Source organism: Rattus norvegicus, chromosome 4 (genome assembly GCF_036323735.1).
Source record: "Rattus norvegicus strain BN/NHsdMcwi chromosome 4, GRCr8, whole genome shotgun sequence".
NCBI classification, from domain to species: Eukaryota; Metazoa; Chordata; class Mammalia; order Rodentia; family Muridae; genus Rattus; species Rattus norvegicus.
The window spans coordinates 14511479-14527684 of NC_086022.1; the positions used below are offsets into that span (position 1 = coordinate 14511479).

The 16206-nt window shown below is 42.5% G+C and overlaps 1 protein-coding gene across 11 annotated transcripts in view; it reads right to left on the reverse strand.

The window, feature by feature from the left end:
* The window catches only part of Fam185a (family with sequence similarity 185, member A), an 86003-nt gene that overhangs the window by 42314 nt on the left and 27483 nt on the right, over nucleotides 1-16206 (reverse strand). For 4 of the 11 annotated variants that reach the window (XR_005503286.2, XM_039108075.2, XM_039108074.2 and 1 more), the window contains one exon: nucleotides 1200-1334. The exons of 4 other annotated variants lie outside the window; for them this stretch is intronic. Coding sequence is in view for 3 of the 7 variants with exons in the window: in XM_039108075.2 (XP_038964003.1) it covers nucleotides 1200-1334 (135 nt within the window). In the remaining 4 variants the exon portion in view is untranslated. Of the gene's footprint in view, nucleotides 1-1199; nucleotides 1335-10496; nucleotides 10593-16206 lie in introns of those variants that run through there. 3 more of the 11 variants (NR_172647.1, NM_001395612.1, XR_010065687.1) reach the window with 1 other exon arrangement.

Sequence of the window (16206 nt, forward strand, 5' to 3'; positions counted from 1 at the left end):
TAAAGTTAGAACAATCAGAGTTTTAAATTAAGTTTCAGAAAGGCATGTGATCCCGAATGGAGAAGAGTGAAAATCTACTGAAGCAGCTGTCACTTATAATTCAAACATGCTTACACATGCAAATCATGAGATTCTGTTATGATTCAGAGCACCGCTAACTTTTTCGGAGCTGGGGACCGAACCCAGGGCCTTGCGCTTCCTAGGCAAGCGCTCTACCACTGAGCTAAATCCCCAACCCCCACCGCTAACTTTTTATGATGGAATATAGATAACCTGGCTTTTTAAAAACTCAGTAAGTTAGGCTATGCACGGTGACACGTGGTTATAGTCCCAGTTCGTGGTGGGCTGGAGTAGAAGGATTAGCAACTCTGGCCAGCATGGACTGCTCAGGAGACCCTGCCTAACAAATACTAACAAAACCAACCCACCCCAAGGATCAAGTTGATCCTTAGCACAATTAACATAGCCCATATTCATCCGCTTTATCCTGTAATTACAATTCTGCCCACTAGGCACTGAGTCAGACCTGGGAATGGACAGATATTTTTACTCTCCTCATACTTTTGCCAGTGGCCTACTTAGTTTCTAGCAGGCTGTACTCTTAGTTCTCATGACCTATACAAAGAGCTTTTAAAACTGATACTGGATTGTATGAACCCCCTCTCTATTCCTCCATTTCAGTCCCTCAGATCCTTCCTGATGACACTGTGTTAGAATTTAAAGAGAAATGTGAGCCTTAAGTTTAGTAGCCATTAAAACCAACATTTAAAGACAATGCAGTTAGGTATAATAAGAGATGTACACAGATTATTTCATTTGTGAAACTGAGAATCTGTCCTACCAAAAGAGCAGGTTCACAGTATGCAGAGCAAGCAAGAGTCCTGTGTGATCCTGCAGTTAATTTAAGGCTTGTGTAATAATTCAAGTTCAAGATTTAGGATTCCCCACTGCTACCCCACCCCTGCTGCCCGGGAAAAAGACTTATGCATACTTTACGGAAGGACAGAATCACTGAGTGACTGAAGGAGGCCTTTCCCACACAGGGTCTGATTATGTTACTGACCCTCATCCCCTGAGGAACAGCGTCAAACACTGACACTGGGAATGGAGAACGGCCAGGAATAAAACTGCAGTTAACACACTGTGCCACATACGCAGGGCCATGACCCTTTGACCGTGGCAACCTGTCGTCTCCTTACCTGTAACTGTCATACCATCCCCTTTACGATCTTTGGCCATCTCCTGAACATGAGCCTCTGTGTCCACAACCACCTCTTTCCCCGACAGTTTTAAATGAGCTCGTAGAGAAGATGGGGCCTTGACAGCAATGGAACCTGGGGCAAATTTAGAGCAAAACAATACAAATAAATCACATTATAAATTTAACTGAAAATATGCGTATTGATTTAAACAGCAGTGGAGTTTTCTTCCTCCCAGGAGTCACAGTTGCCTCACGGCGAGACTCACCCGCCCTGACTTCTGTCAGGAGCATGGGCATCAGAACATCATGACCGACTAGCGCTTCTGCTCCTTACCAGCTCGTCCATGGAGGAAAAGGAGCAGTGATTTACCATATACACAGCAAAGAAAGCACCTGCAAAGGCGCAGGTAGTCACCACTTTGTGAGGTACCATTATCACCCAGTTATCACTCCAACTTCACAGGTGAGGAGCTGTTCAAGTTCCCACCCAGTTGTAGGTGGTGCAGTGTCTGGAAGCCTGTGACTTCAGTGACTCTGGGTTTCACACACGGTGACCTCATCAGTCACGGTGCCACATGAGCCACAGGATCCTGAACATTTAGTTTTGCCTGGAGTGTAAGGAAAACATAACAAGGGTATTTTGATTCCAAATGACCAATGTTCCTTAGAGTGGGTTACAGGCTTCTGAGAGCTGACAGAAACACTCGACTCTATTTTCAGTACAGGCTGGTGTTATTCTCAAGGAGGAGTGTAAAGGAATAGATCAGGGAAAGTAGCCCATTAGCAGCGAGAGCCCTGTCCTACTCTCATGTAGTCTCTGCAGACCTCCCAGCACTCTCCTACTTCACCAGTTCCCTGCCTCCCATCAGACCAGCTCATCTCTGGGACAGGCGAGTCAGGACGGGGCACTGTGAGTAGTCCTTTAGAAAGCTGCCTGGTGAACTCAAGACACAGGCCCACAGGAACAGCTGAAGACCTGTAGAGAGGAAAAACTACACGCCCGAAAGCAGAACACTCTGTCCCCATAACTGACTGAAAGAGAGGAAAACAGGTCTACAGCACTCCTGACACACAGGCTTATAGGACAGTCTAGCCACTGTCAGAAATAGCAGAACAAAGTAACACTGGAGATAATCTGATGGCGAGAGGCAAGCGCAGGAACCCAAGCAACAGAAACCAAGACTACATGGTACCATCGGAGCCCAATTCTCCCATCAAAACAAACATGGAATATCCAAACACACCAGAAAAGCAAGATCTAGTTTCAAAATAATTTTTGATCATGATGCTGGAGGACTTCAAGAAAGACGGGAAGAACTCCCTTAGAGAACAAGTAGAAGCCTACAGAGAGGAATCGCAAAAATGCCTGAAAGAATTCCAGGAAAACATAAATAAACAAGTAGAAGCCCATAGAGAGGAGACACAAAAATCCCTGAAAGAATTCCAGGAAAACATAAATAAACAAGTAGAAGCCCATAGAGAGGAGTCACAAAAATCCCTGAAAGAATTCCAGGAAAACACAATCAAACAGTTGAAGGAATTAAAAATGGAAATAGAAGCAATCAAGAAAGAACACATGGAAACAACCCTGGATATAGAAAACCAAAAGAAGAGACAAGGAGCTGTAGATACAAGCTTCACCAACAGAATACAAGAGATGGAAGAGAGGATCTCAGGAGCAGAAGATTCCATAGAAATCATTGACTCAACTGTCAAAGATAATGTAAAGCGGAAAAAGCTACTGGTCCAAAACATACAGGAAATCCAGGACTCAATGAGAAGATCAAACCTAAGGATAATAGGTATAGAAGAGAGTGAAGACTCCCAGCTCAAAGGACCAGTAAATATCTTCAACAAAATCATAGAAGAAAACTTCCCTAACCTAAAAAAAGAGATACCCATAGACATACAAGAAGCCTACAGAACTCCAAATAGATTGGACCAGAAAAGAAACACCTCCCGTCACATAATTGTCAAAACACCAAACGCACAAAATAAAGAAAGAATATTAAAAGCAGTAAGGGAAAAAGGTCAAGTAACATATAAAGGCAGACCTATCAGAATCACACCAGACTTCTCGCCAGAAACTATGAAGGCCAGAAGATCCTGGACTGATGTCATACAGACCCTAAGAGAACACAAATGCCAGCCCAGGTTACTGTATCCAGCAAAACTCTCAATTAACATTGATGGAGAAACCAAGATATTCCATGACAAAACCAAATTTACACAATATCTTTCTACAAATCCAGCACTACAAAGGATAATAAATGGTAAAGCCCAACATAAGGAGGCAAGCTATACCCTAGAAGAAACAAGAAACTAATCGTCTTGGCAACAAAACAAAGAGAATGAAAGCACACAAACATAACCTCACATCCAAATATGAATATAACGGGAAGCAATAATCACTATTCCTTAATATCTCTCAATATCAATGGCCTCAACTCCCCAATAAAAAGACATAGATTAACAAACTGGATACGCAACGAGGACCCTGCATTCTGCTGCCTACAGGAAACACACCTCAGAGACAAAGACAGACACTACCTCAGAGTGAAAGGCTGGAAAACAACTTTCCAAGCAAATGGTCAGAAGAAGCAAGCTGGAGTAGCCATTCTAATATCAAATAAAATCAATTTCCAACTAAAAGTCATCAAAAAAGATAAGGAAGGACACTTCATATTCATCAAAGGAAAAATCCACCAAGATGAACTCTCAATCCTAAATATCTATGCCCCAAATACAAGGGCACCTACATACGTAAAAGAAACCTTACTAAAGCTCAAAACACACATTGCACCTCACACAATAATAGTGGGAGATTTCAACACCCCACTCTCGTCAATGGACAGATCATGGAAACAGAAATTAAACAGAGACGTAGACAGACTAAGGGAAGTCATGAGCCAAATGGACTTAACGGATATTTATAGAACATTCTATCCTAAAGAAAAAGGATATACCTTCTCAGCTCCGCATGGTACTTTCTCCAAAACTGACCATATAATTGGTCAAAAAACGGGCCTCAACAGGTACAGAAAGATAGAAATAATCCCATGCGTGCTATCGGACCAGCACGGCCTAAAACTGGTCTTCAATAACAATAAGGGAAGAATGCCCACATATACGTGGAAATTGAACAATGCTCTACTCAATGATAACCTGGTCAAGGAAGAAATAAAGAAAGAAATTAAAAACTTTTTAGAAGGTAATGAAAATGAAGGTACAACATACCCAAACTTATGGGACACAATGAAAGCTGTGCTAAGAGGAAAACTCATAGCGCTGAGTGCCTGCAGAAAGAAACAGGAAAGAGCATATGTCAGCAACTTGACAGCACACCTAAAAGCTCTAGAACAAAAAGAAGCAAATACACCCAGGAGGAGTAGAAGGCAGGAAATAATCAAACTCAGAGCTGAAATCAACCAAGTAGAAACAAAAAGGACCATAGAAAGAATCAACAGAACCAAAAGTTGGTTCTTTGAGAAAATCAACAAGATAGATAAACCCTTAGCCAGACTAACGAGAGGACACAGAGATGAAAAGGGAGACATAACTACAGATTCAGAGGAAATTCAAAAAATCATCAGATCTTACTATAAAAACCTATATTCAACAAAACTTGAAAATCTTCAGGAAATGGACAATTTCCTAGACAGATACCAGGTATCGAAGTTAAATCAGGAACAGATAAACCAGTTAAACAACCCCATAACTCCTAAGGAAATAGAAGCAGTCATTAAAGGTCTCCCAACCAAAAAGAGCCCAGGTCCAGACGGGTTTAGTGCAGGATTCTATCAAACCTTCAGAGAAGACCTCATACCAATATTATCCAAACTATTCCACAAAATTGAAACAGATGGAGCCCTACCGAATTCCTTCTACGAAGCCACAATTACTCTTATACCTAAACCACACAAAGACCCAACAAAGAAAGAGAACTTCAGACCAAATTCCCTTATGAATATCGACGCAAAAATACTCAATAAAATTCTGGCAAACCGAATTCAAGAGCACATCAAAACAATCATCCACCATGATCAAGTAGGCTTCATCCCAGGCATGCAGGGATGGTTTAATATACGGAAAACCATCAACGTGATCCATCATATAAACAAACTGAAAGAACAGAACCACATGATCACTTCATTAGATGCTGAGAAAGCATTTGACAAAATTCAACACCCCTTCATGATAAAAGTCCTGGAAAGAATAGGAATTCAAGGCCCATACCTAAACATAGTAAAAGCCATATACAGCAAACCAGTTGCTAACATTAAACTAAATGGAGAGAAACTTGAAGCAATCCCACTAAAATCAGGGACTAGACAAGGCTGCCCACTCTCTCCCTACTTATTCAATATAGTTCTTGAAGTTCTAGCCAGAGCAATCAGACAACAAAAGGAGATCAAGGGGATACAGATCGGAAAAGAAGAGGTCAAAATATCACTATTTGCAGACGAAATGATAGTATATTTAAGTGATCCCAAAAGTTCCACCAGAGAACTACTAAAGCTGATAAACAACTTCAGCAAAGTGGGTGGGTATAAAATTAACTCAAATAAATCAGTTGCCTTCCTCTATACAAAAGAGAAACAAGCCGAGAAAGAAATTAGGGAAACGACACCCTTCATAATAGACCCAAATAATATAAAGTACCTCAGTGTGACTTTAACCAAGCAAGTAAAAGATCTGTACAATAAGAACTTCAAGACACTGAAGAAAGAAATTGAAGAAGACCTCAGAAGATGGAAAGATCTCCCATGCTCATGGATTGGCAGGATTAATATAGTAAAAATGGCCATTTTACCAAAAGCAATCTACAGATTCAATGCAATCCCCATCAAAATACTAAACCAATTCTTCAAAGAGTTAGACAGAACAATTTGCAAATTCATCTGGAATAACAAAAAACCCAGGATAGCTAAAGCTATCCTCAACAATAAAAGGACTTCAGGGGGAATCACTATCCCTGAACTCAAGCAGTATTACAGAGCAATAGTGATAAAAACTGCATGGTATTGGTACAGAGACAGACAGATAGACCAATGGAATAGAATTGAAGACCCAGAAATGAACCCACACACCTATGGTCACTTGATTTTTGACAAAGGAGCCAAAACCATCCAATGGAAAAAAGATAGCATTTTCAGCAAATGGTGCTGGTTCAACTGGAGGGCAACATGTAGAAGAATGCAGATCGATCCATCCTTATCACCCTGTACAAAGCTTAAGTCCAAGTGGATCAAGGACCTCCACATCAAACCAGACACACTCAAACTAATAGAAGAAAAACTAGGGAAGCATCTGGAACACATGGGCACTGGAAAAAATTTCCTGAACAAAACACCAATGGCTTATGCTCTAAGATCAAGAATCGACAAATGGGATCTCATAAAACTGCAAAGCTTCTGTAAGGCAAAGGACACTGTGGTTAGGACAAAACGGCAACCAACAGATTGGGAAAAGATCTTTACCAATCCTACAACAGATAGAGGCCTTATATCCAAAATATACAAAGAACTCAAGAAGTTAGACCGCAGGGAAACAAATAACCCTATTAAAAAATGGGGTTCAGAGCTAAACAAAGAATTCACAGCTGAGGAATGCCGAATGGCTGAGAAACACCTAAAGAAATGTTCAACATCTTTAGTCATAAGGGAAATGCAAATCAAAACAACCCTGAGATTTCACCTCACACCAGTGAGAATGGCTAAGATCAAAAACTCAGGGGACAGCAGATGCTGGCAAGGATGTGGAGAAAGAGGAACACTCCTCCATTGTTGGTGGGATTGCAGACTGGTACAACCATTCTGGAAATCAGTCTGGAGGATCCTCAGAAAATTGGACATTGAACTGCCTGAGGATCCAGCTATACCTCTCTTGGGCATATACCCAAAAGATGCCTCAACATATAAAAGAGACACGTGCTCCACTATGTTCATCGCAGCCTTATTTATAATAGCCAGAAACTGGAAAGAACCCAGATGCCCTTCAACAGAGGAATGGATACAGAAAATGTGGTACATCTACACAATGGAATATTACTCAGTTATCAAAAACAACGAGTTTATGAAATTCGTAGGCAAATGGTTGGAACTGGAAAATATCATCCTGAGTGAGCTAACCCAATCACAGAAAGACATACATGGTATGCACTCATTGATAAGTGGCTATTAGCCCAAATGCTTGAATTACCCTAGATCCCTAGAACAAACGAAACTCAAGACGGATGATCAAAATGTGAATGCTTCACTCCTTCTTTAAATGAGGAAAAAGAATACCCTTGGCAGGGAAGGGAGAGGCAAAGATTAAAACAGAGACTGAAGGAACACCCATTCAGAGCCTGCCCCACATGTGGCCCATACATATACAGCCACCCAATTAGACAAGATGGATGAAGCAAAGAAGTGCAGACCGACAGGGGCCGGATGTAGATCGATCCTGAGAGACACAGCCAGAATACAGCAAATACAGAGGCGAATGCCAGCAGCAAACCACTGAACTGAGAATAGGTCCCCCGTTGAAGGAATCAGAGAAAGAACTGGAAGAGCTTGAAGGGGCTCGAGACCCCAAAAGTACAACAATGTCAATCAACCAGAGCTTCCAGGGACTAAGCCACTACCTAAAGACTATACATGGACTGACCCTGGACTCTGACCTCATAGGTAGCAATGAATATCCTAGTAAGAGCACCAGTGGAAGGGGAAGCCCTGGGTCCTGCTAAGACTGAACCCCCAGTGAACTAGACTGTTGGGGGGAGGGCGGCAATGGGGGGAGGGTTGGGAGGGGAACAAACATAAGGAAGGGGAGGGGGGAGGGGGATGTTCGCCCGGAAACCGGGAAAGGGAATAACACTTGAAATGTATATAAGAAATACTCAAGTTAATAAAAAAAAAAAAAAATAGAACTCACAGATATAGATCTCAGTCTCCTCCAGTCTGCTTAACACCAGCCTATTTACTCAAGTCCCTTCACACAGGCTTATCCTGATGGCAGCAGGAGCCCAGGTTAAGATGGACTCCTGGGGTGAAGAGATGGCTGATGGGTAACAGTCCTTTCTGTAGTAGCACAGAACAGGGCAGGGTATGGCCATGTGAGCAGTAACCCACTGTGGGGGAAAAGGGCAGGAGGCAAGAGGATTGCTGAGACTCCTGCTGGCTGTTAGCTTCCTTTAGGCTCAGTGAGAGACTGTCTCAAAGGATTATGTGGAGAGCACCATCCCCTGCCTCCACTCACACTCATGTGCACATACATCAGGCACAAGTGACTTATGAACTCCATTCATACAAAGAGAGAAGACCAGGAAGATAAACCTGTAAGGTAACAGCCGATACTATCCCCTTACAAACTTCAAAAGTGAATTAATACCAACAGTGCCACAGACAGAAGGCATACTATGTGAGGATCATCCACCTTCCCAGGGTGTGTTCAGTGGACAGATGAGCCCTCACAGGTAAAGCTGGCTCCCGAGCCCACACACAGACTTTCTGAGTGAATAAATGCAGGCATCCATCATGTTCACTTCCACAGGACAGAACAGTACACACTCTAACATTTCTCCTCAGCCCGCATGGCTGAATGGGGAAGACCTAAGAGACTCAGGTAGCGGCTCCACGGTCCACAGAAGACACTGACACAGGTGGGACAGAACGCCAATGTGCTACTGAGCATGAAGCAGAAGAATCCTCAATGAGAAGGTAGAGATCTTGTTTCTGGGTATCTCTAAGCTGCCAGGAACATGGTTTACAGTAGGAAAAAAAGTACAGTCCTAATCAAATGCTGTAATATCATATTCTACTTCAGTGTTGTTGGAACGATGCTATAACTAATACTCAGTAAAACCTTAAGTGGATAAAAATGATAAGCTTCAAAGTTAAAAAATGCAGTTTATTTTGAGCTTTTATACACTGCACAAAGCAGGAAATAACTTTCACAGAAGAGCTGTTTATTCGAACTTCTTTCTCCCCATTGTGTTACTAGTCACATTCATGGTGACTAGTTTCTCTCGAGTCTTCCTCTAACCTTAGCGTAAGGTTATATGGCTAAGAGTTTGAATGAGAATGGCCCCCTTAAGCTCCTAGACTTGCACACTTGTGGTGCCCAGCAGTGGGTGGAGCTGTGGGGAGAATTAGGAGGTGTGACCTTGTGGGAGGTGTGTCACTGCAGGCTCCCTCTCCAGTCGGCTCTCTGTGGGATCAACATGCAAACTCAGATCCTGTTCCAGCTCCATGCCTGCTGCCACACTCCCCACCTTTTGCAACCGTGAGCCCCAAATAAATGGTTTCTTTCATAAGTTGCCTTGGTCATGGTGTCTTAGCACAGCAATAGAAAAGTAACTAAGACAAAGTTGGCAGTTTTGTGAGGATGAGATCATATTTCATTTTAATGCAAGCAAGCCAAAGCCATGGGAAATCTTTCTATAGTCAGCCATAGCTTCTCTCTGTGCTCAGTGGCTTTCCCTTGCCTCTGGACAGAAGACATGACAAAGAAATGAACAACAGTGGGGACTAGTTTGTGAGAGGAAATAGTGTCCTTGTAATACACAGTCCCATCCTAGCCAAAGGCGAAGGATTTGATACATTGACCTCAGTCTTTTGAAGCCTTGCATACAGAAGCATGGTTCGATTTCTGCACCTCGGTCACCCACCCACACAGCTAAGGATGCTGTCACTCCTCACCATGCACATGTGTATGACTATGTATATGTACATACAATTAGTTTTCAGAGGAACAAAACACATACTTAGGACGACTCTTTAGATGCAAACAGCTCACATTCAGCTTTCCGCGAATAGAAAGTATATGACAGAGTAAGTCTCCTGTATGACAATGACAGACAAGTACATCAGAAGTCTGCTATGGGAAGCTGTTGTGCAGAAGCTTTGGGATTGTGCTTTGAGGGCTACAAACATTCCACAGTAATGGCACAGGAGGCTCTCTATAGGCTGGCAAGAAAACTTTAACTTAGAGATTTCCCCATAATGAATCCTCTTATTTTCTATACAGCAAAACTGAAAGATCCCCACAGACACATTTTCAGTAACAGGCAAACTGTAACAACGTTTTTGTTTGTCCTACAAAAAGACTGTTTTCATGGCCGTCTGTCCTGAAACAGGATTGGTGATTGGCTTAGAGAGCTCAATAACAGTGTTTAAATCATGATCTACTAGAAGAAAATGTCCTTAAGTCACAGTAGAAAACTCGACCACCTGCTTCCCAAATATTCCATCATTCTCACACATCCCAGCTATTCACACTGCAACAAATCTGCGACACTCCAATGGCTCACCTTCCTGCGAGGTGAGCACCACTTCCCCTAGCTGACTGATGTACACATCGATGGCACCCTGATCACTGGAGGCTTTTAGACATCCACAGGACGAATCTGGGAGAAAGAAAACTGTATCCATGACTGTTCTTAATGGAGTAAATGGAGTTAAAAACAAAATTAAAGGCCCTGCTCTGACATTTGTGTAAGAACCTATAAACCTTGAAAAGCTTTAGATTTTTCTTATAACAACATTATTGTTTTTATCAAAACACATTAGAAATTTAAAAACCTATACCCAGATAATAAAACTATTCTAAATTCTGAATATGCATCTCTTTTTAAAATTTTAACTTGATTTTTTATGTATATGGATATTTTGTTAGAATATATATCTATCCACCACTTGCAGGGCCAGTATCTACAGCAGCCAGAAGAGGACATCTGGTCCCCGAAGGGGAGGTACAGATAGTTGTGAGCCATCAGTGGGTGCCGAGGATCAAATCCAGGTCCTCTGGAAGAGCAGCAGCCAGTGCTCTTAACCACTGAACCATCTCTCCTGACCCATAGCTCACCTCTTAAAACCTGATTGTAGGAAGGATGGTATATAACAATTGGCAGCCAATGCCAAGACCAAAAAGCTCCACTCACGAATCTCATCCACTCTCATACTGACAAATTTAGTCAAACTCCCAGAATGGAGCAAGGTTAGTGAGAAATCGAAGAATTTCATATTTTTCCCTCTCAGCAAACCTGCTGCAGTAAGAGTAACGTGTTACCCACATAAGGTTTACTGTGTTTCTTAGAGGGGAAGCAGGGATACGGAGCAGTCCCTGGGAGAGGGAATCTGCTTTCATCTAGTAAGTACTTCCTTGTATGTTTCTCATCTGGACAGGTATCTTCACATCAGACTACAGACATCCTAACTTATTTGGACTCAAACGTCCTGATGTCTTCACTGTCTCTTGTTTCCAGTAGACCAACAGTTTAAGGTCAAGGAGAAACAGAGTCAGACACAAGAAAACTGGAGAACGACATAGGTGTCAGTGGTAAGGGTCTTTCCCTGCCTCCCTGGCACCAAACGTTTACCATAATACCTAGCCCAACCGTCCTTTACAGGACGTCCTTTTCAGAAGCCTCCCTTAAAAACATTTGTTATCAAGTACCTTTACTACAGGCGCTGCGGGAGCTGCGGTTTACCGTGCAGACGTGGCCAAGTCCAAGAACCACACCGCACACAACCAGTCCCGCAAATGGCACAGAAATGGCATCAAGAAACCCAGGTCACAAAGATAACGAATCTCTTAAGGGGGTCGACCCCAAGTTTCTGAGGAACATGTGCTTTGCCAAGAAGCACAACAAGAAAGGCCTGGAGAAGATGCAGGCCAACAATGCCAAGGCAGTGAGTGCACGGAGCAGAGGCCATCAAGGCCCTCGGGAAGCCTCAGGTCATCAAGCCCAAGATGCCAAAGGGCTCCAGCCGCAAACTCAGCCGTCTGCTTTCAGCGCTCACCCCGAGCTTGGGAGAAGATTCGAAGCAACATGGCCAAGGGTTGTAGGCTCTGCCAACCAAAGCCCAAGGTTCAAACCAAGGCAGAGGCCCAAGCTCCAGCTTAGGCCCAGGCTTCAGCTCCAGCTCAGGTTCCCAAGGGTGCCCAGGCCCCTGTGAAGGCCCCATAGAAAAGGCTCCTGCCAGTGTGAAGACAGACGGACCGCTGTGACACACCCACCTACACACTACTGCAGATGACCAGCGTCCTATGCTGTTTTTACAAATAAACTTGAGACAAGAAAAAAAGAGAGAGAGAGAGGGAGGGAGAGAGAGAGAGAGAGAGAGAGAGAGAGAGAGAGAGAGAGAGAGAGAAGAACCTTTACTACTACAGCTGAGAAGCAAAACAGGAACTGTAGTGAAAATTATGTGGAAAATAATACTGTTGGTAAAATATGGAGAGAAAATATATATCCATAAAGGCAACATTGATCTTTAAAATTTTAAATAATTTCAATAAAACTTTGAAGTGAATTATTCAAGATCTGGCTCAACAATCATTTAAAATAATTTGTCTGCAACCTATACTAAAATGTCCTTTATCAGACCTCAATTATTAGTTTTCAAGTGTCAAAAGTAAATATTGATGTTAGGGAACGAAGACATTTAGTAAGTGATGTGAGGCAGAGGCTGGCTACATCATTGCTAGGTGAGTAGCAACAGAAACATCACTTAAAAACCTCTTACTAAACTCTAGAAGAAGCCACGTAAAAATATACTATGGCAACAACAAACACGTCCACTACCTATGTGTAAGGTATCATCCCAGCTTGAATAAAGTGATGTGTTTGAAAATTAGTTTGACTTTCTTTCTCGAGGGTGATTCCACAAGGATGTTACGTGACAAACAATACTTTAATTCTCTTCCCCATGGAAAAAAATTATAAGTTACAAAGGAATTATATGTGAATGCTATCAGCCTTGAGATTTGTTAATGGCTCATCTTGCAAAGCTGTTTAAAAAACTCAAAATGTATTTTATAAAGAAGAAATAGACATGCAACACTTAAAACCATGTAGCAAACATGAAAATCTCAAAAAAATATGGTTGCTTATGTAGGACCTACACAATACCACCATCAGCTGACATTCCGGAGTGGGAGGGGAAACCTCATAAGGCCCCACCCGTGCACGAAGAGCTGTAGGCAATACATGGCTGCTGAGAGGAGAGGAAGGGTCTCCAGGCGTGAGTCCAGACCAGGTTATATAATTCCAGCCAGCCATAAACACAAAACCACAAATAACATCAAGTGGACTCAGCAAGCTGTAGTATACATATACATACATGCGTGTATGGATATATGTGTGTATGTGGGTATACACTAAAAATAAAGATGAGGACATGATTGGGGGATTGGAGGAGTCGGTAGGGAAAGGCAATGCGGTGGAAATTACTCACGGATGAAACTCCAAACGTTTTAAATTGTAGAACCGATAGCTTTTACTTTAAAAAGTTATGCAGCATGACAAACTTTCTATAACACAAATTAATCAATAGCAAAATTAAGGCTCTCTCCATAAGAATTTCATATATTAAAAATTAGCATTGTGAAGAAATTCTACAGATCTTGGAGAAGTCTTAAGGGAGTAGGCAAGAGAACAGACGAGAAAGCAGATGGGCAGCTATGTCGACTCCCACAGAGAAATGGCTATCATTAGAATTCTGGACAAAGACCTTGTTGTCTGACAGAGACCACTGAGTTGTTTTATTTTTAATGACTCAAAAGAGAACTACTGATGTCAACCTCCAGCTTAACACCATCCTCAACAAGGAAGCATGTATTTGTATCATACAGTTTGTTAACAGGAGAACAGCTGAGCCTGCCGAGCTACCATTTTAAAAGTGCTGTCGTCCTTTAGATAAACAGAGAGCTTCTTCAAGACTGGCCGAGCATGTGCGAAGCACGTTTTTAGTCTCGGCCTTTTAATAGATGAGACACAACTTTGGCAACGCCTTGAAGGGGCAGCATGGGAAGCTAAAGTAGGGCTGGGCCAGCGATTCTGTTAGCATTCCTGTTCTCCACCACACCATTCCTTTCTCTGTTCACTCACTTTAACTTCAGGAGGGTCCTTTGTCTCAGAAAGAGAGCTACTACAGGCTGAGCATCCTGAATTTGAATGAATGACACCCACCATCTGCACCTTCTCGTGATAATGCTCCTAAGACACACGCAATGGTCTAAGGTCTAGTAGCACTCCATCTTCCACTGTGTCCTCCACGGCCTTCCTTGTACACCTCAAAACGCTAAACCCATTTCTTTATTCTCTCATATTACAGCTGGACTGTAGTTTCCCTTCCCCCCAATACCAGATCACAGTGTAACAAGCCACAATAAGATGAGGCATCACAGGAGGAGGAAAAGGGTACACAAGTAGGGCAAAGAGTCAGGGACACCTCCTTCCCCCACACTGTTAGGATTCCCACAAGAACACCAAGCTACTCAAACTCACATGCAAAAGACCTAGGTCAGACTCCCATAGGCTCTCTGGTCTCTGTGAGGCCCCGTGAGTCCTGGTCAGTTGATTTTGTGGGCCATCTTCCTGTGGTGTCCTCAAGCCCTGTGGCTCTTCCAATCCTTCCTCCTTTCTCCTGCAGGACCCCCGAGCTCTGCCTAATGTTTGCTATGGGACTCAATCTGCCTTCATGAGGTGCTGAATGGAGTCTCTCTGATGACAACTATGCTGGGCTCTGGTCCCAGAACACCCTGCAGGCAGGACAAAATGTAGGTCTATTCTGTGGCTGTATTGGTGTCCTAATTCCTGCACCAGAGGTTGTCTGGTTACGGAAGATGGCAGCTTCAGCTCCATGTGCTCCCGTAGACTCCATGAATTCCTATTGTACTAGGCTCTACCTTGCTCCCAAAATCTCCCCTCCCCCAATTCCAGTCCTTTCTCCCAGTGTTCCCCCACTACTTGAGCTTCCTGTTCCCAATCCCACCTGTCCCAGTCCCCTTCCCAAGGAGGTCTTTGTGTCCCTCTGTATTCTCTCCTTGTGTTTTAACCTCTCTGGGTCTGTGGATTGTAGCATGAAAGATCTGTATGATAAAACTTCAAGTCTTTGAAGAAGGAAATTGAAGAAGTTATCAGAAGATGGGAAGACCTCCCATATTAGTAGGATTAACATAATAAAAATGACCTTTCTACCAAAAGTATCTATAGATTCAATGTAGTCCCCATCAAAATTCCAACAGAATTCTTTACAGACCTTGAAAGAACAATCCTCAACTTCATATGGAAAACCCAACACCCAGGATAGTTAAAGCAATAATGTACAATAAAAAGGACTTCCAGAGCCCTCACCTTCCCTGCTTAAGCTGTACTACAGAGCTGTAGTAATAAAAACCACATGGTATTGACAAAAGAACAGACACCTTGATCAATGGAATCGAATCGAAGAAACGTAAACTCACACACCTATAAACAACTATAAACAACTCATTTTTGATAAAGAAAAGAAAGTATCTTCAACAAATGGTGCTGGTCTAACTGGATGTAGAAGAATGCAAATAGATCAATATTTATCACCCTGTTCAAAACTCAAGTCCAAGTGGATCAAAGACTTCAACATAAAACACTGAACCTGACAGAAGAGAAAGTGGGGACTTGCCTCGAACACACTGGCATAGGAGAAAACTTCCTGAACAAAACATCAATAGCACAGGCAATTAATAAATGGGACCTCATGAAATTCAAAAGCTTCTGTAAGGCCAAGGACACCATCAACAGAACAAAATGGCAGTCTACAGAATGGGAAAAGATCTTCACCAACCCCACATATGACAGAGGGCTGACATCTAAAGTATATAAAGAACTCAGGAACTAGACATCAACAAAACAAGTAATCAATTTAAAAACAGAGTATAGATCTAAACAAAATTCTCAACAAAGGAAAGTCAAATGACTAAGAAGCACTTAAAAGAAATGTTAGACATTCTTCCCCATCGGAGAAAAGCAAATCAAAACTACTTTGAGAGTCTATCTTACACCTGTCAGAATGGCTAAGATCAAAAACTCAAGTGGCAGCACATGCTGGAAAGAATGTGGAGCAAGTGGAAACACTCCTTCACTGCTGGTGGGTCAACCACTGTGGGAATCAATATGGTGGTGTCTCAGAAACTTGGGGATTGATCTAGCTCAAGACCCAGCTGTACTGCTCCTGGGCATACACCCAGAGGATGCTCCA